Below are 26,982 nucleotides of genomic sequence, written 5' to 3'. Positions count from 1 at the left end.
TTTTCTTGTACTTCGTTCAGTTGCAATGTGCTGAGAGACTCAGTTGCCTGATTCCGTGTGGTTTTTCTTTACTTGATGGTCATTAAAAACAAAATTTTTTTGTTAAATAAGTAGTTTTTGTATCTTTTAAAAGAGCTTTAAGGGGTTTGAGAGACTCAGTTGCCTGATTCCGTGTGGTTTTTTCTTTACTTGGTGGTCATTAAAAACGAAATTTTTTGTGTTAAATGAGTAGTTTTTGTATCTTTTAAAAGATCTTTACGGGGATTGAGAGACTCAGTTTTACCTTGTCACAGTTACATTTTTCATGATTTTGCAAAGTTCATTTTGAATTTCTTTCGTTGAAATGCAAGAGTTGGAATATTTCAGTAGTTTTTGGTTGTGGTTTACCTCGTCACAGTTACATTTTTATGATTTTTCAAAGTTCATTCTGAATTTCTTTCGCTGAAATGCAAGAGTTGGAATATTTCAGTAGTGTTTGGTTTTGGTTTACCTTGTTACAATTACATTTTCTTGATTTTTCAAAGTTCATTTTGAATTTCTTTCGATGAAATGCAATAGTTGGAATATTTCAGTAGTGTTTGGTTGTGGTTTACCTTGTCACAGTTACATTTTCTTGATTTTTCAAAGTTCATTTTGAATTTCTTTCGTTGAAATGCAAGAGTTGGAATAGTTCAGTAGTGTTTGATTGTGGTTTACCTTGTCACAGTTACATTTTCTTGATTTTTCAAAATTCATTTTGAATTTCTTTCATTGAAATGCAAGAGTTGGAATATTTCAGTAGTGTTTGGTTGTGGTTTACCTTGTCACAGTTACATTTTCTTGATTTTTCAAAGTTCATTTTGAATTTCTTTCGTTGAAATGCAAGAGTTGGAATATTTCAGTAGTGTTTGGTTGTGGTTTACCTTGTCACAGTTACATTTTCTTGATTTTTCAAAGTTCATTTTGAATTTCTTTCGTTGAAATGCAAGAGTTGGAATATTTCAGTAGTGTTTGGTTGTGGTTTACCTTGTCACAGTTACATTTTCTTGATTTTTCAAAGTTCATTTTGAATTTCTTTCATTGAAATGCAAGAGTTGGAATATTTCAGTAGTGTTTGGTTGTGGTTTACCTTGTCACAGTTACATTTTCTTGATTTTTCAAAGTTCATTTTGAATTTCTTTCGTTGAAATGCAAGAGTTGGAATATTTCAGTAGTGTTTGGTTGTGGTTTACCTTGTCACAGTTACATTTTCTTGATTTTTCAAAGTTCATTTTGAATTTCTTTCATTGAAATGCAAGAGTTGGAATATTTCAGTAGTGTTTGGTTGTGGTTTACCTTGTCACAGTTACATTTTCTTGATTTTTCAAAGTTCATTTTGAATTTATTTAGTTGAAATGCAAGAGTTGGAATATTTCAGTAGTGTTTTGTTGTGGTTTACCTTGTCACAGTTAAATTTTCTTGATTTTTTCAAATTTCATTTTGAATTTCTTTCGTTTAAATGAAAGAGTTGGAATATTTCAGTAGTGTTTGGTTGTGGTTTACCTTGTCACAGTTACATTTTCTTGATTTTTAAAAGTTCATTTTGAATTTCTTTTGTTGAAATGCAAGAGTTGGAATCTTTCAGTAGTGTTTGGTTGTGTTTTACCTTGTCACAGTTACATTTTCTTGATTTTTCAAAGTTCATTTTGAATTTCTTTCGTTGAAATGCAAGAGTTGGAATATTTCAGTAATGTTTGGTTGTGTTTTACATTGTCACAATTACATTTTCTTGATTTTTCAAAGTTCATTTTGAATTTCTTTAGTTGAAATGCAAGAGTTGGAATATTTCAGTAGTGTTTGGTTGTGTTTTACCTTGTCACAGTTACATTTTCTTGATTTTTCAAAGCTCATTTTGAATTTCTTTCGTTGAAATGCAAGAGTTGGAATATTTCAGTAGTGTTTGGTTGTGGTTTACCTTGTCACAGTTACATTTTCTTGATGTTACATTTTCTTGATTTTTCAAAGTTCATTTTTAATTTCTTTCTTTGAAATGGAAGAGTTGGAATATTTCAGTAGTGTTTGGTTGTGGTCTACCTTGTCACAGTTACATTTTTTTGATTTTTTCAAAGTTCATTTTGAATTTCTTTCGCTGAAATGCAAGAGTTGGAATATTTCAGTAGTGTTTGTTTGTGATTTACCTTGTCACAGTTACATTTTCTTGATTTTTCAATTTTCATTTTGAATTTCTTTCGTTGAAATGCAAGAGTTGGAATATTTCAGTAGTGTTTGGTTGTGGTTTACCTTGTCACAGTTACATTTTCTTGATTTTTCAAAGTTCATTTTGAATTTCTTTCGCTGAAATGCAAGAGTTGGAATATTTCAGTAGTGTTTGGTTGTGGTTTACCTTGTCACAGTTACATTTTCTTGATTTTTCAAAGTTCATTTTGAATTTCAGTAGTGTTTGGTTGTGGTTTACCATGTCACAGTTACATTTTCTTGATTTTTCAAAGTTCATTTTGAATTTCTTTCGCTGAAATGTAAGAGTTGGAATATTTCAGGTGAGTTTGGTTTTTGTGTACCTTTTCACAGGTAAATTTTCTTTATAGAACACATTTAAGTTTGAATTTATTTCGCTGAAATGCAAGAGTTGGAATACTTCAGTGTCACAGTTACATTTTCTTGATTTTTCAAAGTTCATTTTGAATTTCTTTCGTTGAAATGCAAGAGTTGGAATATTTCAGTAGTGTTTGGTTGTGTTTTACCTTGTCACAGTTACATTTTCTTGATTTTTCAAAGTTCATTTTGAATTTCTTTCATTGAAATGCAAGAGTTGGAATATTTCAGTAGTGTTTGGTTGTGGTTTACCTTGTCACACTTATATTTTCTTGATTTTTCAAAGTTCATTTTGAATTTCTTTTGTTGAAATGCAAGAGTTGGAATATTTCAGTAGTGTTTGGTTGTGGTTTACCTTGTCACAGTTACATTTTCTTGATTTTTAAAAGTTCATTTTGAATTTGTTTCGTTGAAATGCAAGAGTTGGAATATTTCAGTAGTGTTTGGTTGTGGTTTACCTTGTCACAGTTACATTTTCTTGATTTTTCAAAGTTCATTTTGAATTTCTTTTGTTTAAAGGCAAGAGTTGGAATATTTCAGTAGTGTTTGGTTATGTTTTACCTTGTCACAGTTACATTTTCTTGATTTTTCAAAGTTCTTTTTTAATTTCTTTCGTTGAAATGCAAGAGTTGGAATATTTCAGTAATGTTTGGTTGTGATTTACCTTGTCACAATTACATTTTCTTGATTTTTGAGTTGGAATATTTCAGTAGTGTTTGGTTGTGTTTTACCTTGTCACAGTTACATTTTCTTGATTTTTTCAAAGTTCATTTTGAATTTCTTTCGTTGAAATGCAAGAGTTGGAATATTTCAGTAATGTTTGGTTGTGATTTACGTTGCGCAATTACATATTCTTGATTTTTTAAAGTTCATTTTGAATTTCTTTCGTTGAAATGCAAGAGTTGGAATATTTCAGTAGTTTTTGTTTTTGTTTTACCTTGTCACAGTTTCATTTTCTTGTTTTTTTTAATTTAATATTTTTTTTGTTTCGTTGAAATTAAAGAGTTTGCATATTTCAGTCTTTTATGTTTGTTTTTTTAATTGTCTGAAATACATTTTGTGGATTTTACATTTTCTTGATTTTTCAAAGTTCATTTTGAATTTCATTAGCTGAAATGCAAGAGTTGGAATAGTTCAGTAGTGTTTGGTTGTGGTTTACATTGTCACAGTTACATTTTCTTGATTTTTCAAATTTCATTTTGAATCAATCAAGAAACGTGATTAAACACGTTTTTAAACTACATGCTATTTGCATGCCTTTCCTTGGCACCTTTCCAAACGAGTGGGGATTCCCCGCTGGTTCCTACACATTGCAAAAAAAGTGATCAGTAAGAAAACTCCACATTTTCAACCAGACTGGTTTTTTAGACAACACACCCACAGAGACGACACACACACATAGAAACGAGACACGCACAGACACGACACACAAACAGAGTCATAGTGAGAGAGATATCCAAAAAGTTGGGTTGACCTAGGTTCACTTAGAGTGGCGCGCCACTCTAAGTGAACCTAGGTCAACCCAACTTTTGGATATCTCTCTCACTATGACTCTGTTTGTGTGTCGTGTCTGTGCGTGTCTCGTTTCTATGTGTGTGTGTCATCTCTGTGGGTGTGTTGTCTAAAAACCAGTCTGGTTGAAAATGTGGAGTTTTCGTACTGCTCACTTTTTGCAATGTGTAGGAACCAGCGGGGAATCCCCACTCGTTTGGAAAGGTGCCAAGGAAAGGCATGCAAATAGCATGTAGTTTAAAAACGTGTTTAATCACGTTTCTTGAATGATTCAAAATGAACTTTGAAAAATCAAGAAAATGTAACTGTGACAGGGTAAACCACAAGCAAACACTACTGAAATATTCCAACTCTTGCATTTCAACGAAAGAAATACAAAATGAACTTTGAAAAATCAAGAAAATGTAACATCCAGAAAATGTAACTGTGACAAGGTAAAACACAACCAAACACTACTGAAATATTCCAACTCTTTCATTTCAACGAAATAAATTCAAAATGAAATTTGAAAAATCAAGAAAATGTAACTGTGACAAGGTAAAACACAACCAAACACTCCTGAAATATTCCAACTCTTGCATTTCAACGAAAGAAATTCAAAATGAACTTTGAAAAATCAAGAAAATGTAATTGTGACAAGGTAAATCACAACCAAACATTACTGATATATTCCAACTCTTGCATTTCAACGAAAGAAATTCAAAATGAACTTTGAAAAATCAAGAAAATGTAACTGTGACAAGGTAAAACACAACCAAACACTACTGAAATATTCCAACTCAAAAATCAAGAAAATGTAATTGTGACAAGGTAAATCACAACCAAACATTACTGAAATATTCCAACTCTTGCATTTCAACGAAAGAAATTCAAAATGAACTTTGAAAAATCAAGAAAATGTAACTGTGACAAGGTAAAACAAAACCAAACACTAGTGAAATATTCCAACTCTTGCATTTCAACAAAAGAAATTCAAAATTAACTTTTAAAAATAAAGAAAATGTAACTTTGACAAGTTAAAACACAAACAAACAATACTGAAATAGTACAAATATATCATTTCAACTAAAGAAAATCAAAATTAACTTTGAAAAAATCAAGAAAATGAAAGTGTGACAAGGTAGACCACAACCAAACACTACTGAAATATTCTAACTCTTGCATTTCAACGAATGAAATTCAAAATGAACTTTGAAAAATCAAGAAAATATAACTGTGACAAGGTAAACCACAACCAAACACTACTGAAATATTCCAACTCTTGCATTTCAAGGAAAGAAATTCAAAATGAACTTTGTAAATTCAAGAAAATGTAACTGTGACAAGGTAAACCACAACCAAACACTACTGAAATATTCCAACTCTTGCATTTCAACGAAATAAATTCAAAATGAACTTTGAAAAATCAAGAAAATGTAACTGTGACACTGAAGTATTCCAACTCTTGCATTTCATCGAAAGAAATTCAAAATGAACTTTGAAAAATCAAGAAAATGTAACTGTGACAAGGTAAACCACAACCAAACACTACTGAAATATTCCAACTCTTGCATTTCATCTAAATAAATTCAAAATGAACTTTTAAAAATCAATAAAATGTAACTGTGACATGGTAAACCACAACAAAACACTACTGAAATTCAAAATGAACTTTGAAAAATCAAGAAAATGTAACTGTGACAAGGTAAACCACAACCAAACACTACTGAAATATTCCAACTCTTGCATTTCAGCGAAAGAAATTCAAAATGAACTTTGAAAAATCAAGAAAATGTAACTGTGACAAGGTAAACCACAACCAAACACTACTGAAATATTCCAACTCTTGCATTTCAACGAAAGAAATTCAAAATGAACTTTGAAAAATCAAGAAAATGTAACTGTGACAAGGTAAACCACAACCAAACACTACTGAACTATTCCAACTCTTGCATTTCAGCGAAAGAAATTAAAAATTAACTTTGAAAAAATCAAGAAAATGTAACTGTGACAAGGTAAACCACAACCAAACAATACTGAAATATTCCAACTCTTCCATTTCAACGAAAGAAATTCAAAATGAACTTTGAAAAATCAAGAAAATTTAAAATCAAGAAAATGTAAGTGTGACAAGGTAAACCACAACCAAACAGTACTGAAATATTCCAACTATTGCATTTCAACGAAATAAATTCAAAATGAGATTTGAAAAATCAAGAAAATGTAACTGAGACAATGTAAAACACAACCAAACACTACTGAAATATTCCAACTCTTTCATTTCAACGAAAGAAATTCAAAATGAACTTTGAAAAATCAATAAAATGTAATTGTGCAAGGTAAACCACAACCAAACAGTACTGAAATATTCCAACTCTTGCATTTCAACGAAAGAAATTCAAAATTAACTTTGAAAAATCAATAAAATTTAACTTTGAAATGTTAAACAACAAAAAAACAATACTAAAATAGTCCAAATATTTAATTTCAATTAAATAAATTCAAAATTAACTTTTAAAAATCAAGAATATTTAACTGTGACATGGTAAAACATAAACAAACAATTATTAAATATTCCATTTCTCGCATTTAATCGAAAGAAATTCAAAATTAACTTTGAAAAAATCAAGAAAATGTAACTGTGACAAGGTAAACCACAACCAAACACTACTGAAATATTCCAACTCTTGCATTTAAACGAAATAAATTAAAAATGAACTTTGAAAAATCAAGAAAATTTAACTGTGACAAGGTAAACCACAACCAAACACTACTGAAATATTCCAACTCTTGCATTTCAATGAAAGAAATTCAAAATGAACTTTGAAAAATCAAGAAAATGTAACTGTGACAAGGTAAACCACAACCAAACACTACTGAAATATTCCAACTCTTGCATTTCAACGAAAGAAATTCAAAATAAACTTTGAAAAATCAAGAAAATGTAACTGTGACAAGGTAAACCACAACCAAACCCTACAGAAATATTCCAACACTTGCACTTCAATGAAAGAACTACATAATGAACTTTTAACATTCATGAAAATGTAACTGTGACAAGGTAATCAAAAACCAAACACTCATGAATTAGTCAAACTATTTCATTTCAACGAAAGAAATTCAAAATGAACTTTGAAAAATCAAGAAAATGTAACTGTGACAAGGTAAACCACAACCAAACACTACTGAAATATTCCAACTCTTGCATTTCAACGAAAGAAATTCAAAATGAACTTTGAAAAATCAAGAAAATGTAACTGTGACAAGGTAAACCACAACCAAACACTACTGAAATATTCCAACTCTTGCATTTCAATGAAAGAAATTCAAAATGAACTTTGAAAAATCAAGAAAATGTAACTGTGACAAGGTAAACCACAATCAAACACTACTGAACTATTCCAACTCTTGCATTTCAACGAAAGAAATTCAAAACGAACTTTGAAAAATCAAAGAAAATGTAACTGTGACAAGGTAAACCACAAACAAAAACTACTGAAATATTACAAATCTTGCATTTCAACGAAAGAAATTCAAAAAGAACTTTGAAAAATCAAGAAAATGTAAATGTAACAAGGTAAACCACAACCAAACACTACTGAAATATTCCAACTCTTGCATTTCAGCGAAAGAAATTCAGAATGAACTTTGAAAAATCATAAAAATGTAACTGTGACAAGGTAAACCACAACCAAAAACTACTGAAATATTCCAACTCTTGCATTTAAACGAAAGAAATTCAAAATGAACTTTGCAAAATCATGAAAAATGTAACTGTGACAAGGTAAAACTGAGTCTCTCAATCCCCGTAAAGCTCTTTTAAAAGATACAAAAACTACTCATTTAACACAAAAAATTTCGTTTTTAATGACCACCAAGTAAAGAAAAAACCACACGGAATCAGGCAACTGAGTCTCTCAAACCCCTTAAAGCTCTTTTAAAAGATACAAAAACTACTTTTTTAACAAAAAATTTTTGTTTTTATTGACAATAATGTTATTAAAAACCACACGGAATCTGGCATCTTAGTCAAACACCCACATAACCGATCTATTAATATAAAAGAAACAACAATATTAAACAAACAATTTTATACTTTAATTAAAAACAAGTAACCAAAAAACACCCGGAAACCGTACACTTGTTCTCTAAAGCAACGACAAGATCTTTTAAAAGTTACTACATCAAATAAATTAAAACACAAATTTCGTTTTTATTGTCAACAACGTACTGAACAATAACACAGACTCAGGTCACTGAGTCTCTCAATCCCCCTAAAGCTATTTTAAAAGATACAAAAACTACTTATTTAACACAAAAAATTTCGTTTTTAATGACCACCAAGTAAAGAAAAACCACACGGGATACGGCAACTGAGTCTCTCAATCCCCGTAAAGCTCTTTTAAAAGATACAAAAACTACTTATTTAACACAAAAAGTTAGTTTTTAATGACAACTAAGTAAAGGAAAACCACACGGAATTAGGCAACTGAGTCTCTCAAACCCTGTAAAGCTCTTTTAAAAGATGCAAAAACTACTTATTTAACACAAAAATTTCGTTTTAATGACCATCAATTAAATAAAAACCATCCGTATTTATGAAACTGAGTCTCTAAATCCCCGTAAAGCTCTTTTAAAATATACAAAAAATACTTATTTAACAAAAAAATTTCGTTTTTAATGACCACCAAGTAAAGAAAAACCACATGGAATCCGGCAACTGAGTCTCTCAATCCCCCTAAAGCTCTTTTAAAAGATACAAAAACTACTTATTTAACACAATTATTTCGTTTTTAATGATTATTAAGTAAAGGAACACTGCTCGGAGTCCGTAAACTTAGTCTATCAACTCCCATAAATATATATAAAAATATGCAAAAAGAAAGTTGATAACAAACACTTTACGATTTAAATTTAACCAATCTAAAGATAAACCACACGGAATTAGGCAACTGAGTCTCTCAAACCCCTTAAAGCTCTTTTAAAAGATACAAAAACTACTTATTTAACACAAAAAATTAGTTTTTAATGACCATCAAGTAAAGAAAAATCACACGGAATTAGGCAACTGAGTCTCTCAAACCCTGTAAAGCTCTTTTAAAAGATACAACAAATGACCACCAAGTAAAGAAAAATCACATGGAATCCGGCAACTGAGTCTCTCAATCCCCGTAAAACTCTTTTAAAAGATACAAAAACTACTTATTTAACATAAAAATTTCGTTTTTAATGACCATCAAGTAAAGAAAAATCACATGGAATTAGGCAACTGAGTCTCTCAAACCCTGTAAAGCTCTTTTAAAAGATACAAAAACTACTTATTTAACACAAAAATTTCGTTTTTAATGACCATCAAGTAAAGAAAAATCCCATGGAATAAGGCAACTGAGACTCTCAAACCCTGTAAAGCTCTTTTAAAAGATACAAAAACTACTTATTTAACACAAAAAACTCGTTTTTAATGACAAACAATTAAAGTACAAAAAAAATTACTTAGGAAAATGATTCTCACAATCCACTTCAATATCATTTAATATATAAAACAAAAAATTAATATAAAACATAATTAATTATTAAATTAAAATCAAGTAAAGAAAAATCACACGGAATAAGGAAACTGAGTCTCTCAAACCCCTTATATCAATTTTAAAAGATACAAAAACTACTTATTTAACACAAAAATTTCGTTTTTAATGACCATCAAGTAAAGAAAAATCACACGGAATTAGGCAACTGAGTCTCTCAAACCCCTTAAAGCTCTTTTAAAAGATATAAAAACTACTTATTTTAACACAAAATACAAGCAAGAAAATAACATGGGAATTCCTATACACGCAAGCAAATAATTGAGTTATTTTTACGTCACAATGTTTCAACTTAAAATCATTCTAATTATAGCATCCCATTTCTCATACTTTAATTACCTGTTACGCTTTCTTAACCATCGGAAGTTTAACATCACACGGAATTAGGCAACTGAGTCTCTCAAACCCCTTAAAACTCTTTTAAAAGATATAAAAACTACTTATTTAACACAAAAATTTAGTTTTTAATGACCACCAAGTAAAGGAAAACCACACGGAATCCGGTAACTGAGTCTCTCAATCCCCGTAAAGCTCTTTTAAAAGATACAAAAACTACTTATTTAACACAAAAATTTCGTTTTTAATGACCAACAAGTAAATAAAAACCACACGGAATCAGGCAACTGAGTCTCTCAATACCCGTAAAGCTCTTTTAAAAGATACAAAAACTACTTATTTAACACAAAAATTTAGTTTTTAATTACCACCAAGTAAAGGAAAACCACACGTAATCCGGAAACTGAGTCTCTCAATCACCGTAAAGCTCTTTTAAAATATACAAAAACTACTTATTTAACACAAAAATTTCGTTTTTAATGACCATCAAGTAAAGAAAAACCACACGGGATCCGGCAACTGAGTCTCTCAATCCCCGTAAAGCTCTTTTAAAAGATACAAAAACTACTTATTTAACTCAAAAATTTCTTTTTTAATGACCACCAAGTAAAGGAAAACCACACGGAATTAGGCAACTGAGTCTCTCAAACCCTGTAAAGCTCTTTTAAAAGATGAAAAAACTACTTATTTAACACAAAAATTTCGTTTTAATGACCATCAAGTAAAGAAAAACCACACGGAATTAGGCAACTGAGTCTCTCAATCCCCGTAAAGCTCTTAAAAGATACAAAAACTACTTATTTAACACAAAAATTTCGTTTTTAATGACCACCAAGTAAAGAAAAACCACATGGAATCCGGCAACTGAGTCTCTCAATCCCCCTAAAGCTCTTTTAAAAGATACAAAAACTACTTATTTAACACAAAAATTTCGTTTTTAATGACCACCAAGTAAAGAAAAACCACACGGAATCAGGCAACTGAGTCTCTCAAACCTCTTAAAGCTCTTTTAAAAGATACAAAAACTACTTATTTAACACAAAAATTTCTTTTTTAATGACCATCAAGTAAAGAAAAACCACTCGGAATCAGGCAACTGAGTCTCTCAAACCCCTTAAAACTCTTTTAAAAGATACAAAAACTACTTATTTAACACAAAAAATTCGTTTTTAATGACCATCAAGTAAAGAAAAATCACACGGAATTAGGCAACTGAGTCTCTCAAACCCTGTAAAGCTCTTTTAAAAGATACAACAAATGACCACCAAGTAAAGAAAAAACACATGGACTCCGGCAACTGAGTCTCTCAATCCCCGTAAAGCTCTTTTAAAAGATACAAAAACTACTTATTTAACATAAAAATTTCATTTTTAATGACCATCAAGTAAAGAAAAATCACACGGAATTAGGCAACTGAGTCTCTCAACCCCCGTAAAGCTTTTTTAAAAGATACAAAAACTACTTATTTAACACAAAAATTTCGTTTTTAATGACCATCAAGTAAAGAAAAATCACACGGAATTAGGCAACTGAGTCTCTCAAACCCGGTAAAGCTCTTTTAAAAGATAAAAAAACTACTTATTTAAAACAAAAATTTAGTTTTTAATGATAATCAATTAAAGGAAAAAAACACGGAATTATTCAACTGATTCTCTAAAACAACTGAAAGATCATTGAAATGATAAATTTTAAAATAATTATTATAACACAAAAATAATATATATTAATTCAAGTAATTTAAAATCACACGGAAGTAGTCAACTGAGTCTCTCAATCCCCGTAAAACTCTTTTAAAAGATATAAAAACCACTTATTTAACACAAAAAATTCGTTTTTAATGACCATCAAGTAAAGGAAAATCACACGGAATTAGGCAACTGAGTCTCTCAATCCCCTTAAAGCTCTTTTAAAAGATATAAAAACTACTTATTTTAACACAAAATACAAGCAAGCAAATAACATGGGAATTCCTATACACGCAAGCAAATAAATGAGTTATTTTTACGTCACAATGTTTCAACTTAAAATCATTCTAATTATATCATCCCATTTCTAATACTATAATTACATTTTACGATTTATTAACAATATGAATATTAACATCACACGGAATTAGGCAACTGAGTCTCTCAAACCCCTTAAAACTCTTTTAAAAGATATAAAAACTACTTATTTTAACACAAAATACAAGCAAGCAAATACCATGGGAATTCCGATACACGCAAGCAAATAACTGAGTTATTTTTACGTCACAATGTTTCAACTTAAAATCATTCTAATTATAGCATCCCATTTCTCATACTTTAATTACCTGTTACGCTTTCTTAACCATCGGAAGTTTAACCAACGTAAATTAAGTTATAGACAATACTGGTTTAATCTCTTGGCAAAGAGTGTAATGACCTGTTTACCTAGCAGAAAATCCTGTTTGGTACGGGGGCGTCGTAGAATTCAATAGATGGTATATACTAACAGCACGCATTTTCATGGTATGCTGATTCTGATTACAACATAAAAAAAAACAACCAAAGATATGAATTTTTAAGGCATGGTGATTTCTATCTGTCTGATACCTTTAATTGATACACTACCTGTCTTGTTGCATGGTGGGGGGACGGTCCGCTACCTTTAATTGACCTATCACTACTGGGGTAAAATAATGTCCCAAAGTCCTTGGGGAGTTTTGAGATTTGCCCATTGTTTGTGTATAGTATTTGTTATTGGTAAGTATACAGATATTTCTTTTTGGGGGGATTAAGTACTTGGGTGGAATTCCATTGGGGAAATATTCCTTCGGGAAGGAAATTTCTGGGAGGGGGGGGAAATTCTAGGGAAAATTTTACACTGGGGGGATTTGACAGAATTCCTATACGAAATTCTTGTTAATTGTCTTACATTATCTCTGCAAACTCAATTTTGCATGTGGAGATGTTCCTAGGGAAGTAGCTGGGGGCTATTTTCCGTGTATTTTGATTTCCGGAAAAAATTCTACGGAAGGGGGCATTTCCGGAGTGGTCAAGAAACCAACTAGAGATTAAAGTCTTTTTCAAATGAAAGTATGCTAAGGGTAATTTTTCAGGCTTTATATTCCACAAAAAATCTACAGGGAGGGGGATTTTAAGCAAGGATGGAACTGTCTTGAGGGAACTTGATGGAGGGGGCGGAATTTTAACAGAGATTTTTTCCGTGAGGGGAGGGGGATATATATTACATGGAGGTTGAGCCAGATTTACCTGCATTATTTGAAAAACGACCAAAATTTAAATAAAAAAGCGATTTTTTTTAACTGAAAGTAAGGAGCAACATTAAAACCAAAAACGAAAAGAAATTATTCCGTATATGAAGGGTTGCCCCCTCCTCAATACCTTGCTCTATGCGCTAAAGTTTGACTGTTCTAATTTTTAAGAATGGCTACTGAAACACAGGGGCCGTTTAATTAGAATAGGAAGCTTTTTTTAAAAGTGCTGAGGGGGATTTTAAGCAAGGATGGAACTGTCTTTAGGGAACTTGATGGAGGGGGCGGAATTTTCACAGAGAGTTTTTCCGTGAGGGGAGGGGGATATATATTTCATGGAGGCTGAGCCAGATTTACCTGCATTTTTTGAAAAACGACTAAAGATTAAATAAAAAAGCGTATTTTTTAACTGAAAGTAAGAAGCAAAATTAAAAACCAAAACAAACAGAAATTATTCCATATATGAAGGGTTGCCCCCTCCTCAATACCTTGCTCTTTACACTAAAGTTTGACTGTTTTGACCATATTTTTAAGAATGGCTACTGAAACACGGGGGCTGTTTAATTAGAATAGGTAGCTTTTTTTTAAGGTGCTTACAACTTTAGCGTAAAAAGTAGGGTATTGAGGAGATAGCAACCCTTCATATGCGGAATATTATCTGTTTGATTTGAGTTTTAATGCTGCTCCTTACTTTCAGTTAAAAAAGTCAAATTGTTTTTATTTAATGACTGAAAAGAATTAATGAGAATATACTGAATGTTTAATGTATAATAATAAAAGTATTTAAAAATCTCAAAAATTCAAGATTTTGTTTAACGGTAATTTTATTTTTCAGTGTTATAATTAAAAAGAGTTTATAATATAGTTCTTAATTAAAGATAAAGACTTACTTGTGAACTTTTCTCCATCTTTTATCATTTTGTAATAAATTGGTGATGGTTTAAACCTGGCAATAGATGGATGTGGGGTACGACTAGCACAAACATGAACTCCGTAGGCTTTTCGATTGGTATTCTTCATGTCACGATAAAAGCGATCGTCAGCCTCGATGAGGATCCCTGTCCACTCTAAGAATCTTTCCAGGTGCAAAGTTGTGGAAAATATCACACCGTCCAAGGCACCACATTCTAAAAAATGCCTTTGTCCTTTCTGGAAGACAATTATGAAACGACATTAGGTAAGAAAAAAATGTACAAATTTACTAGAATGTTAGAGACAATGATTTAAGGGGAAAATTTATCGTCTATTTTTCTAATTATACGCTAAATATCGGCTAGAATATTGTTGGATTTCTCTGCAGACTATTTGTTTACTAGTTCGTTTACTAGTTTGTTTACTAGTTCAAAGAAAAAGCAAAGAGACATACAAATATTACAGCTTTATAAATATAGCGGAAAAAATAGTTGCCGAGCCTGGTTTCTGTAGGAAGCAAATTATGTAGTATGATGATACTTTTTAGACTTAGAGATGATGTAGATAAAGTTTTAAAAAATAAACTGTGTGGTTTTAGGAAGGGTAATGGACGCGTCGACCAAATTTTCACTCTTAGATTATAGTCCAGTAAATCTACAGAAAAAATTGACGAATAGGGACAAAATTGCAATATAAGTAATTTTTACACCATTTTGGAGAGAAAAAAATTATGTACAACATGCCAAATAGACCCCGGTGCCGCGCCGGCGGATCGACCGAACAACGCCGACGAGAGACCCGGTTGAATGCCGCCGAAGTGTCGTAACACCACCGGCAGACCACAGGTGCGCCACCGCCGGCAGAGGCGGCGGCGTTCGGTCGACTTTAAATTAATTTTGCGGCAACTCTTTGTTGCGTCAACCACAAAGTCGGAGCTTTTCCTGTGTGGTTTGGTATTTCGATTTTCCTGATTAGAAATCAAGTAGGGCTTGCACTATCCCCAAATTTTCGGGTATTTCCCCAAAAATATGCGTCTTCCTGAAAAAAAATTTGGTTCCCCGAATCCCCAAAAATCACGCAATCACGGTGCCACCCCTAGCGATTTATCGCCAGTGACTTTCCCTGCCAAATATTACTTTGCGTACCATAATTCTTCACTATTCTCTTGTTCATTAATTTTGGTCTCTTTTGTTACTATGTATAAAAATGAAACAGATTCAATATGCAATTGCAAATATTGCAATATACACAGTTCTGCATATGTTGACAAAAAAAAATATCGTCTTTATGAAATGAGTTTAAGTAATTTCGAATGCAGTTTCCCAATCGATATTTCTTATCTCATTCGTAGTCAATAATTTTATTTTCAAGTTGAATAGAATTATAGAGCGAATTCACTACTATACAGCTTCAGTCTTCAATTGGATTTTTAAATTGACAGCCGACAGATTGTTTCTACAGCTAGATTGCAAATTTGCAGATTTTTTTTTTTGCTGTTTTTAGATGAGAATTTCTTAATTTTTAATAACGAATTGCTGAACGCCTGATAGAACATACAATCTTATTTCTGAAACTTTTTTAGTCCCCCCCCCCCCCAAAAAAAAAAAAAACAAAAAACCTTCTATTGAGACAAAATTTAGCTATAGACTAAGCTATGTACAAGGTTGTGGAATTAAAGATTGAACCGAAAGTTACCCCCAAAATATGATTCATAAATAAATTGTAAATTATTGCCTATAAGGGGGGGAGGGATAGGGGGATATCACTTTTAAATGATAATGCCTCATTTTTTTTAATTGAAAGCAGGGATGCCAAAAAGATAATAATTTTTTATCATTTAAAGTGAAGACAGAAGAAAATTATGTCAAATTCCCTGGGAAACCACTGAAATATTTTGATAGACCCACGGCCCCCCATTAGGACTTGTTCATTGTCTTAGGTATTTTGCGATTTCTCATAGGCTACTGGCCTAATTTGGCTTTTGTGTGTGCTCCTAGATTCTTTTGATCTTATTTGAATGCCACTGCGAATATATGACTCAGTTTTCCAATAATTTGAGATATATCTGAATAATTTTGACATTTTTGTTGTTGTCTTTGTAACCATTTACTCATACCCTCAATTTTTTTTTAAAGGAACACTAAGCTGTTTAACGTTATTTTGCGCGTTTGTTTGAACCATATAGTGACCTAGTTAATTAATAAGTAGATTATTTTTCTAATGAAACCTGAGACGATATTCTGGTGGTATCCAGAGGGGAGGGGGATAAGGAGGTATTACATTTAAATGATAATATCTTAACATTTTTTTATTGAAAGCAGGGATCCCAATAATTCTTTTTTAATTTAAATCAGATACGGCATCCTATCAAGGTGGTATCCAGAGGGGGGGGGAGTAGTGAGCTATCATATTTAAATGATAATACCTCGTTTTTTTTTTAAAGCAGGGGTGCCAATAAGTTTCATTATTTTTTTGACTTAAAGCAGAGACTGTATCCTATCAAGATGGTATCCAGAGGGGGGGGGGGGCATAGGGGTTATTATATTTAAGTGATAGTACCTTGATTTTTTTTTTACTCAAAGCAGGGATGCCAAAAAGTTGAAAAGTTGACAAAAATTTAAATATTTTAGTGAGATACACTTGATACAGCACTTGCATGGTTTTGTCGTCCAAAGGGAAAGGGAAATATGCGTCCACCCTGTTTTTTTCTTATTGATAAAACGGGTTTAAATTGAAAACATTCATTCATAAGTAAAAGGCAGATTCACATTAAAACGGATTGTCGTGAAGAAAGCGATATCAACATCCCCACCTAACGTTGCGCTCGAGTGGCTATGGAATCCTTGGTCCAGTGCCCAAGTTACATTAAAAGGCCAAGTCATAATAAAAGCTTTCAATTTGGGAGGTTCAAGGAGGAGTCTTATGACCTCAGGGTACTAGATGTTACAACGTTCTTACGTCTACAGTGGCTTACAAAATTCAACCACCCCACAAATGATTACCAAAAATATGCACACATAAAACAAATACAACATTTGGAATATAATAACACTTTTTTCAAAGCTTTGAAGAAAGGCAAAAAAGGCTAAATACCCCTAGCTACGCTTAAAAGCTATTTTAAAGAGAAACCCTTTGGCTAATTCCATGGACAAGACCATTGCAGAAGCTGTGAGCCTGGGTGGGGATCAAAGAGGAATCTTTAAGTGTTTTGACTACAGGTGACTTATTGTTGCGACTTTCTTAAATTTGGTAATTTTTGTGAGAATTTGGAAATCAAAGCTTAAACTCAATAACTGATACTAAGTGTCCTAACATTTTGCTTGGATTAGAAGTGACGAACTAGGATGAAAATCTGAACATCTTCCTGGAGTTACTTCAGTCTGCATATTATTTCATTTAATTACATTTAAAACGGATGAGCTTTTCATTTTTTACCTAAGAAAATAGCTGGCACTTCATTTTTCTTTATGCCGAATAAATCATTAAGTATTTTTGTTTCATTGCAATTGAAGTGTTCTCATGTGAAGTGTTCATCATGTATTTTCAATTTGATAAATTTACTCCTTTTAGATGCAGTTTATAATTTGGCTGATATTAGGTATTTATCAGTATATAATTTGGAATGAATCCCCTAAAGAAAAAATGAATAATATACAAAAGAGTAGCCAAAAGCAATAAAAAAGCAGCAGTTCAGCCTTAGCCTACATGACATATAATCTATAAAGAAGCCAAAAAAACTTTAAAATGCATTTTTTTTAAATTGTTATTAAAAACCAGTTTTTAATACAAGAAGGCTTTTTAGGAATCCAAAGAGCAAAAAAAACTTTCAATATCAAAGTCCCCCATTTCAACTGTTTTAAAGGTGAAAAAACAGATTTAGGCAAAGGACATTATGAAAAAATTAAGCTTCTAAGTTCAAAGTTATATTCATAGTTTTTACCCAGATAACTGACGAATTTTGTGATACGGTATTTGAAGTTTTGTATGCAGTAATGCGAATGCGATGTATGTAAGTGAAGTAATGCGATGTATGCGATGAAAAAACACTACTAATTTTGATAATTATTTATGTTAAGAATACATAGCTAATAGACACTTCAACTACTCGTATTATACAAGGGTTCTGAAACGCCACAGCCGTTTCGTCTCTACCAGATTTCTTCTTCTCTTGAAGAATAACGAAGAAGACCAGTTTCCAGCCAGTGATTTGTGAATTTTTGAACTCATGAATAAGCTTGAATCTGCTGTAAATTTAACCTGTGATTTGAGAAAGACTGATGAAAACAGTAATGTTTGCGGTCAACATTGATCGCGCCGGCGGCGCGCCACCAACATCTTACCGACAGCACACCGCCGACATCTTACTGGTGGCGCGGCACGGCACGCTGTTTTTGGCCCTGCCGCCGCTGGTCTTCCGTCATCGGCATGGCGCCGGGTTCTAATACCAAAAGTCTCCAAGAATCCCCTTGGCGGAACAGGGTGAAAATTTGGGGAAAGGGGAAAATCCAGGGGAAAACTCGAAAATCTACGACCGGTCGTTTTTGATGCTGAGAATGGCGTTCCTGATGCTCTTGGGTCCAAAAAGATAGAATGTGCGTTGTTTTATTGCTGTGTAATAAGTCGTTCCCTCGTTTTCGTACTTACAGGGGAAAAGAGGGGTTAAATAAAGATCCTGTACAGCAGTCTGCAAGACTTGTTTTCTGGGGTTTCCCAGTACGAGAAGAATGAATATGTCACTTTGTTTGCTCTGTCATTAGCCTTTCCCCCTGTTTTCCAGTTACTGGGGAAAAGAGGGGGAAATCAAGATATCCTCTAACGGGAAAAGATAGTCAGACGGCTGTACAGAATTTGGAGAGGAGACAAAGGTCTATCCACTTGGTTTTAAAACCCTCTAACACCGTTTTGACGAGAGTTTAGTATCCTATTCCCTTCTGCTTCTCTCTTCCTGTTTGCTGGAGATTCACTACGTACTGGTAGGTTCAATCGGTCAAGCAATAATGCAGGCTTGCCATCCCCAATCTTTGCTCGCTCCTTTACAAGTATACCTTGAAGTCCAGCAACACCAGCAATCTGGTTCACGTTTTCTCATCGACCAGCTGAATAGGCTAGGCTTTTCTACTTCTTACTCTGAAGTGCTTAAATTCGAGCGTTCTACAGCAGTAACTCATGGTACAGAATATCCAGAGATGACTTCTAAAACTTTCATCCAGTTCATTGGCGACAATGTCGACCACAACATTTGCACTATCGACGGAAAAGGTACTTTCCATGGGATGGGCATGCTAGCTGCTGCCACACCAAGGCTACCCATATTTCCAATTATAATCCCAAGAGTAGTTGTAAACCTTGAAGTTCTCCAGCAGGTTGGACAAGTTTCTTTCTTCTCCTACAATAGAAGCCAACAGGAGAACAGTCTTGCGTACAAACTCATCCCGACCATCACCTTCGATGACAAGATCGATGGCATTGACCTACTTTAGCATGCAAGCTGGATACCTGACCCGAAACTGGTCGGATGGAGTGGATACCATTCACCAGTTCACCATGGGTTATACAAAGGCGCTTCGTCAATTGTTTTTTTGCCTATGATCGACTATAATCCTTCCTATCTTTCTTGTGTATACACAACCCTAAGTTTTATCTCCAATAAAGCACGCCAGCAGTGAATGGTACCAGTTGTTGCTTTCGACCAACCTTCGTACATGAAAGTGGTGAACATCATCAATGCTGAGCATGCTGATAGTCATGTCAAGGCAGCAGTTCTAGTGATCGGTGGTCTCCATTGCGGTATGAGCTTTCTTGGACCGATCGGGCACTTGATGACGGGAACAGGAATAAAAGAAGTGCTCGAATGCCTATAAGCCGGTAACATCATTAAGCATATCTTAGCGGTGAGTCTGTTTCAAGAGCCATGAGAGCGCTCAAGCCTATAGACTCATAATTGCAGATCATTCTCATTTGCAAATCCTATGGTTTCAACGGCACAGATGATATATGTTCGAGTCATCCAGACTTTGTAGAAGCTTCGAAAATATGTATAGCTCAACTGAATGAGGAAGTAACCCTTGAAGACGCATCCAACGCAGACGTAGCGCTTCGAATCCAAATGCGAATGGAGTGCTAAGACACGCTGCAGAACAACAGGACTTCAAAAATATGGCTTCAGCATTCAGAAAGTTTCGGATTGCTGAAGAAGGCCATCAGGGCGGAACAGACCGGAAACAGGGTGCAGTATCTCCAAGCACTCACTGAAATGCTCCCTTACTTTGCAGCAGCAGGCCATAACCTGTATACGAAATTGGTGATAATATTCCTTCAGCAAATGGAATGGCTGAAAGAAAGTAACCAGAAGCTGTATAAAGATGTTGTAGATGGGATGTTTGTCATTCGAAGAAGCGATAGATTTTGGGCTGGGCTCTCTCCTGACTTATTAATTGAGCAAGTACTAATGAGGTCACTGAAAACAAGCATGAGACTCACTAGAAGCAATGGAATGAGTGAGACGCAAATGTTGATCTGGACAATGTCAATGCCAGTGCGAGCTGAAATTAATGAGCTTATGCAATCACTCACCGGCGTTGAGTACGTGTCATTTGACCAGCACGTTTCCGCAAGATCAGCTCGGATAGAAAGAGATAAAAAGGACGAAAAGGCATTAGTAGCTTTTATACGCAGTCCTGTCCATGCAACAACTGCACTCAATTGCGCAACATATCGAATGGTATGACAGCTGCAAGAAATGTCAACGCGGATGCAGCAAAGGCGATAGGAAAAGAAATTCTGAAGTCAATGGACGATGCTGATGCCAATCGCTACATCTTCAAGCGCAAAAGCAAAGTGATTAAGCGATGAAGACATACAAATTGACGCAAGTCTTCTGTTTTGACGTCTTGCAGCAGCGGCAACTACAACCGGAGGGGATATGGAAGAAACACTCAGATTTGAATTCTCCAGCTATCCTACTGCCCTTTTCGAATCGTCAAGCCTGCCGCAACAGCGAGATCAAGCGGAGCTAGCGAAAGCTATTTGGAAATTAGCAAAGGCAGAACCTGTGAACTTCCTATGAAAAGAGCCGAAAAAATACGTGATCAGTGATGGATGGCCACTCCAACATATTCCATGAAAAACAGGAAACACTTTCGAACAAACTTGCAACAGTTAGTTTCATTCGTGACACAGAAGTATTGGTCCGTCTACCAAAGATGTCACCTAGCTTTCACACTGATTCTGAAGCTGCAAAGGAAGAAGGAGGACTTACTGCGGAATCCCAACAATAAGCAGAACATTATTCGAGATATTGGTAGGAGGCTTGTCCAAGATGCGGACGTTCTGATTGCAATAACAGGTGTTAACACGGCCAAGGGAAGGGTAACCGCAGTAGTTGGAAACGACACTGATTTATTGATTATTCTCCTCCATCACCTGCCTCCAAAAGCCAGGGATCTCTACTTCTAAACCAGTACCAAGTCAAGGGCGCTGCCAACTAAATATTGGCACATCAACTTTATCAAATGAGGCCTGGAACAGGTTTATCACTATTCTTGTTGAAACCCCTTTCTTGGTTGCAACACGACGCCCTGTTTGTTTGGGAAACGAAAGCAGGCTGTCCTGCCATTCCTAAAAAGCCATGAAGAATTTAGGAATAACTGTGGAGTATTCCTTAATCCGCGCTGTAAGAAGGAAGAAGTCCAGCAAGCCGGTGAAAAGATTTTGCTGTGTTTCTACAAGGCTAAGAAAGGGGAGAGTCTCAGGAAAGGTAGGCACAGGGTTTTTCTTCAAAAACTGAACAGCTCAAAGATATCAACTGCTGTGAACCCAGAGAGACTTTCACCAACTCCATCAGCTGTGAAATTTCATTCTTTTAGAGTCTTCTATCATGTAATGGAATGGCGTAATACTGCGTCAGAACTCGACCCGAAAGACTGGAGTTGGCGATTACGTGACGGACGCCTCACTCCAATCATGACAGACATCGGACCTACTCCGCCTCATCTGCTAAATGTGGTTCGTTGCAGCTGCATGCGTTCCAACTGTGACAGTTAAGGCTTGTAGTTGCCAAAAAAATGGATTGCCTTGCACACTTGCTTGCAAAGACCTCCATGGGATTAATGTTTTTTTAAATCATCGAGTCAAAAAACCTTGGGGGCAACATTTTGATTAGCCATAACTCTCGAGGATACTGCTTTCCTCCTCCCCCTTCCCCGCTAAAGGGGGAAGTCGAACCAAGTCCAGCAATAAAACAATATAACTTTATTTTTTCGAGTTCTCTGCGCAGAAAAAGTGCAGGCGTGAAATTCAAGCCCACAGGAAATCTGCCCCTGAATGTTTCCAATTTTTCCCCTTTCTCCCTATCTTTTATTCTGTTCCGCCAAGGGAATTTTTGAGGACTTTTGATATGTTGCACAGAGTTTTTTTTCTCTAAGAGACGGTGTAAAAATCATTTATATTGCAATTTTGTCCCGGAGTTCTGCAAATTTACTGGACTATTAATAATTGAGAAGAACCTGAGTAAACAAATACCTTTAGTCCTCAGTTTTATACATTATGATCAAGCGTTTTATTCAGCTGTTAAAAGAGCTTTAGCGAAAGTCCTCTCCTTGTACGGTATACCAGATAAATACATTAAATTGATCTGTGCCATATACGACAAAAATATTGCTTTGGTTAAGCTAGGAAATGGGGTATTAAATCAAGCGTTAAGCAGGGTTGTGGTCTATTTTCAATTAAATGGATCATTTTAATGAATTTTTTCCTGAAAAGCACAGCAAAGGCAATGGGAGAACACGGAACCAAAATGGGGAAGTAAAACACTCCTAGATTTAGATTATCCTGGTGATTTAAGTATTTTAGTTGAAAGTTTTAGCAAAATGAATCAACTTTTAGAGGTTTTGCGAATTCAGGGTGAAAAAAAGGTTTGAAAATAAATATCAAGAAGATTAATTCACTTAGAACTAGGAATAAGAGAAGGTAAAAAGGTGATGTTGGGTAACGAAAAGATTGATCAAGTGGGCAGTTTCACTTACCTTGGTAATATTATTAGTAAAGACGGTGAGTGCAGTGAAGATGTTAAAAGTAGAATAGCCAGAACCCAGGTTTTTATTTTCATAGTTGAAAAAAGTTTGGAAGAATAGGAAGATAAGTCTGCGAACCAAAATTAGAATATTGGAAGCTAAAGTGATGACAGTGGTCAAGTATTGTTTTGAAGCTCGGACACTCCGAAAAACATAGGAGGATTTGCTAGCTTTTTTGCAGAGAAATTGTCCTGCGGATTGTTTTGGGTGCCCGAGTGACTGACGGTGTCTCAAACAATAAGCTGTACGAAAAATGCGGTTCGATCTCACTGACTAGGGCTATAGTCTAATGAGAGGAAGGTTGAGATGCCTAGGACATGTTCTGCGGATGACGGATGACAGATTGCCATAGATTTTCCATGTCGGCCAACCGTTTAGGGCCGAACTAAATGCAGGTCGTCCCCGAATGGCGTGGGATGTTGTGGTAAGGAAAGGTTTAAGGGAAATGGTAACTAACAAATAAATGGGAATTAGGAAGTTTTTTCATCACTATTAGGTTTTTAAAATGAAAAGAAAACTGAAACCTAGAAATGGGCCCTATTGATCTTTCTTTTTATCCTATTTAATCTACTTCGTTATGTGATTTTTTTTTTTTACGAGCCGTCCTAGCCGAGGGCTTAGCGCTCGGGAATTGAAATCCAGAGGTCAGCGGTTCAAGTCCTGATGTCGCTGATTCTTTGGTTTTGGACAGGGGTCAATGGTGTGACCCTTTAAGCTCAGACAAAGCCGAACAAGCTCTAAATTGAAACCTGGAGAAATCTGGGGGGGGGGGGCACGGGAAGTGTAAGATAATTTGCACCGAACCACGAATTGCACTCCCGGCCGAAGGCATTGAATCTGGTGATCGGTGCCTGCGCAACGCATACCATTGGGTCAGCATGCGAAAAAGATTAAGTTTTAAGTGATATGATTTTGGTTTTCGGATTCCGACTAACATAATAATCTGTATGATGGGCTGAGTTACTTATGCGTATCCTTGTAACCATCTTATATCCAGTTTTCCAATCAACTGAAAAATAAAGACGAGTATTTAATTGAGTTTAAATGCATTTTTAGATCAGAGTTGTTTCCCGTTGGGGGACAGGGGAGGGGGACAATCGGGTTTCGACACGAGGGAAGAGCAGTACTAATATATTCGTGGCAATCAACTCTTGTACATTTGTGTATTTGTAGTAGTCTAGCTGTAAGGAATTTTAAGAAAGAGGAGGCTCACTTGTGTTGCTTTAAGGGCTTTCTTGTTCCTCCTATGTTAGTCAAGAGAGCCGTCAAGGAGTTTTCAAAAGGACCTAACCAGGAGTTTTGCTTTTACAAATATATGAATCGACTATTTCTCATTTTCCTCTTTGATTCAATTTTAAACATCTTGTTTATCAGGTGTATCAACACCCCCTAACGGTGCACATGACACCAGTGGAATTGTGGAACGACATCATAGCGTTGCATAAACAGCCTTACCTTTGGAACAAATGTCTCAACTGCAATAAGGGCTTCAACCCAAGGAGCATCTTTGTCATATAGAAAACTTTGATAAGCATCGGGTGCAATTGATACTAGATTTGTTCGATCAATTGTGGTTGATAAATTATATGGCAATTTTGAGGGATAACTGAGCCTTGTTGCCCTTATGTAATCAACTAGACACTCGTTCTCCATGTCAGTTTCTTCGGAGACCATTGTTTCAAAAGATGGACATTTTGAAACTTTTTGCATATTCCTCATTTTCACCAGATAAATAATTAATACAAAACACGTGATAACCGTGTAAATATTTGTTTGACTTTTAGCATTCCTTGTTAAATTAGTAATACACATGGTCACAGTAACTCGTTGTACATGAGCTACTTCTTATAAAGTGGCTCTTTTATTTATTTTTCTTTTGATGGTCTGCCATGTTTCCAGGATCAGCTAAAAATTCATAACTGAAATGTCAAAGACCAAACTTCTTACTATAGCATAGTACCAAAAGTTGTGAAACAAGCAAGGCATTATACTTAATACCGGTTTTTATACCTTTTTTTTCTATGCTAATTTTTCTATCTTGATAGGTGGTTTCAAAAGATATTATAAGAATAAAAAAAAACGGTTATAGCTAAGTTAGAAGAAAAATTTCTTTAAGAGGCTAAGAATTTTTGAGAAAAGCCGCAAAATGTAAAGCAGGATGATTGAGCCCAGTCCCCAGAAAAATCTATAGAACTTTACTTTTCTTTTTCAGAATTCTCTGCTTATTCTCGTAAATAGCGTATTAGTTGTGTTCCATCTCGTATAATAATAAAATTTAATAATTTTCCAAATAGAGCCACAGGCATGTACATAGAAGAGTAACTATGAGCTCTACCTTCCCCTGAATCTGAAAATTGTTTGGATTTTTTTTTTTAAATCTAATGTGTATTTTCGGTACTTGTCCATTATTCAGAGAACTCCAAGAATTTGGATCGTTATATCAGACAATAACCGATTTATTACTGTCTGTACTCGGAGAGAATTAGCTTCGGCTCAGTGGAAAACTTGGAATTTTGTTTGGATTAGGCTATATTTTGCATGCATGCCCGCTATACTTAACCCCCAAACCCTCATAAGGCGCAAATATACAGCCCAAATTATATATATCATATCTATCTCCAAGCGTCTAAGTTGTTTCAACTCGTGTACCTATAAATTGAATCAACTTGGGTGTTTTCTTAATAATGGACAAGTATCGTATTTTCATATGAGTTGTTAATTTCTTGTATTTCTTGTAAGCTCCCTCCCATCTACCTGACTAGAGTCCTGCATACACGGGTCTGGGTCGGAACAAAATCATGTAATTACCCATTAAGATGAATTTAAAAAAATATATATAGATATATTTTTTACAGAACACCACAAGCTCAGCTTGCGGGGGCAAGCAAGCTATAATAAATAGATGGTTTTATAGCATGTTAACAGGGTTTTGACACCTCTGCAACAGGCTTCTCTGATATCTCGTGTCTGATAGTGTAATTTTCCTCGAATTCACTTATCCTTTTTGAGTTTGAGCTGAAAGTGTCATTTCATAAGTCGGCTGTGATAATTGAAAGTACGACATTAACCATGTTGTAACTTTTGAGGAGAACCAAAAACGGGAAATAGTTTGTCGGCTGTCGAAGTATTCTGAGCGAATTCTAAATTATTCCATTTTATGATGTATGTCTTCCTTTTTCTTGACAAAAAAGGAGGTAAATGTCACGTCCCCATGATATATCTCCATAAGATAATCTCCTCTTCTGTCATTCCGGATTGCACAAAGACCAGATAAAAAAGAGACAGACGCGACTTAGAGGCTTATGTCTCTTTTTATCTTCGTAACGGTACAAGATAGGACAATTCTGACTATACCATTCGGTTCTTCGTGCCTAGTTTACCCATGACACATGCATAACTCAAAATAACTATGTCACACGTTTAATTATCGCAGCTGAAGTGTATCAGCTATATTTATTTACAACTGGATCGACAAAGAGAATATTTAGAAAGCTAGATAATGAAATAGGGCAGCATTTGCATTTCCTTTGTCATTTTCTTAGTAGTGATCACAGTCTAGGTGTATATATACAGTCATGAACGTTTGTTTCAGAGATGAGAGACATCAAAGCGCCATCAAAGTCTTTGAATCCTTAACATTTAGATGTTTCCGGTGCCACTTAATATATAGATATAGCAAATAGTGTATGGCACTATAGTGCACGTGGTGTACTATGTACAATGAGCCAGTGGTGACCATACACAAAATGTTTTATGGGTAATTTCCAAGCGATTAAGAAAG

At 34.5% G+C, this 26,982-nt stretch overlaps 1 protein-coding gene across 1 annotated transcript in view; it reads right to left on the bottom strand.

The window, feature by feature from the left end:
- The window catches only part of LOC148944587 (uncharacterized), a 32,059-nt gene extending 6,953 nt beyond the window's left edge, over nt 1-25,106 (bottom strand). The window contains exons 1-2 of the mRNA XM_089099963.1: nt 24,657-25,106; nt 14,109-14,367 (exon numbers count right to left, since the gene is read on the bottom strand). Of these exons, the coding sequence (XP_088956089.1) occupies nt 14,109-14,367; nt 24,657-25,013 (616 nt within the window). The 5' untranslated portion in view covers nt 25,014-25,106. The remainder of the gene's footprint in view (nt 1-14,108; nt 14,368-24,656) is intronic.
- Between the last annotated feature and the right edge of the window lie 1,876 nt (nt 25,107-26,982).

Source organism: Artemia sp. Qi Xiang Cuo, chromosome 14 (assembly GCF_049724085.1).
Source record: "Artemia sp. Qi Xiang Cuo chromosome 14, ASM4972408v1, whole genome shotgun sequence".
Taxonomy (NCBI): Eukaryota; Metazoa; Arthropoda; class Branchiopoda; order Anostraca; family Artemiidae; genus Artemia; species Artemia sp. Qi Xiang Cuo.
Note: the sequence above shows the minus strand (reverse complement) of the source record. Positions and strands in the feature narration are given on the sequence as shown.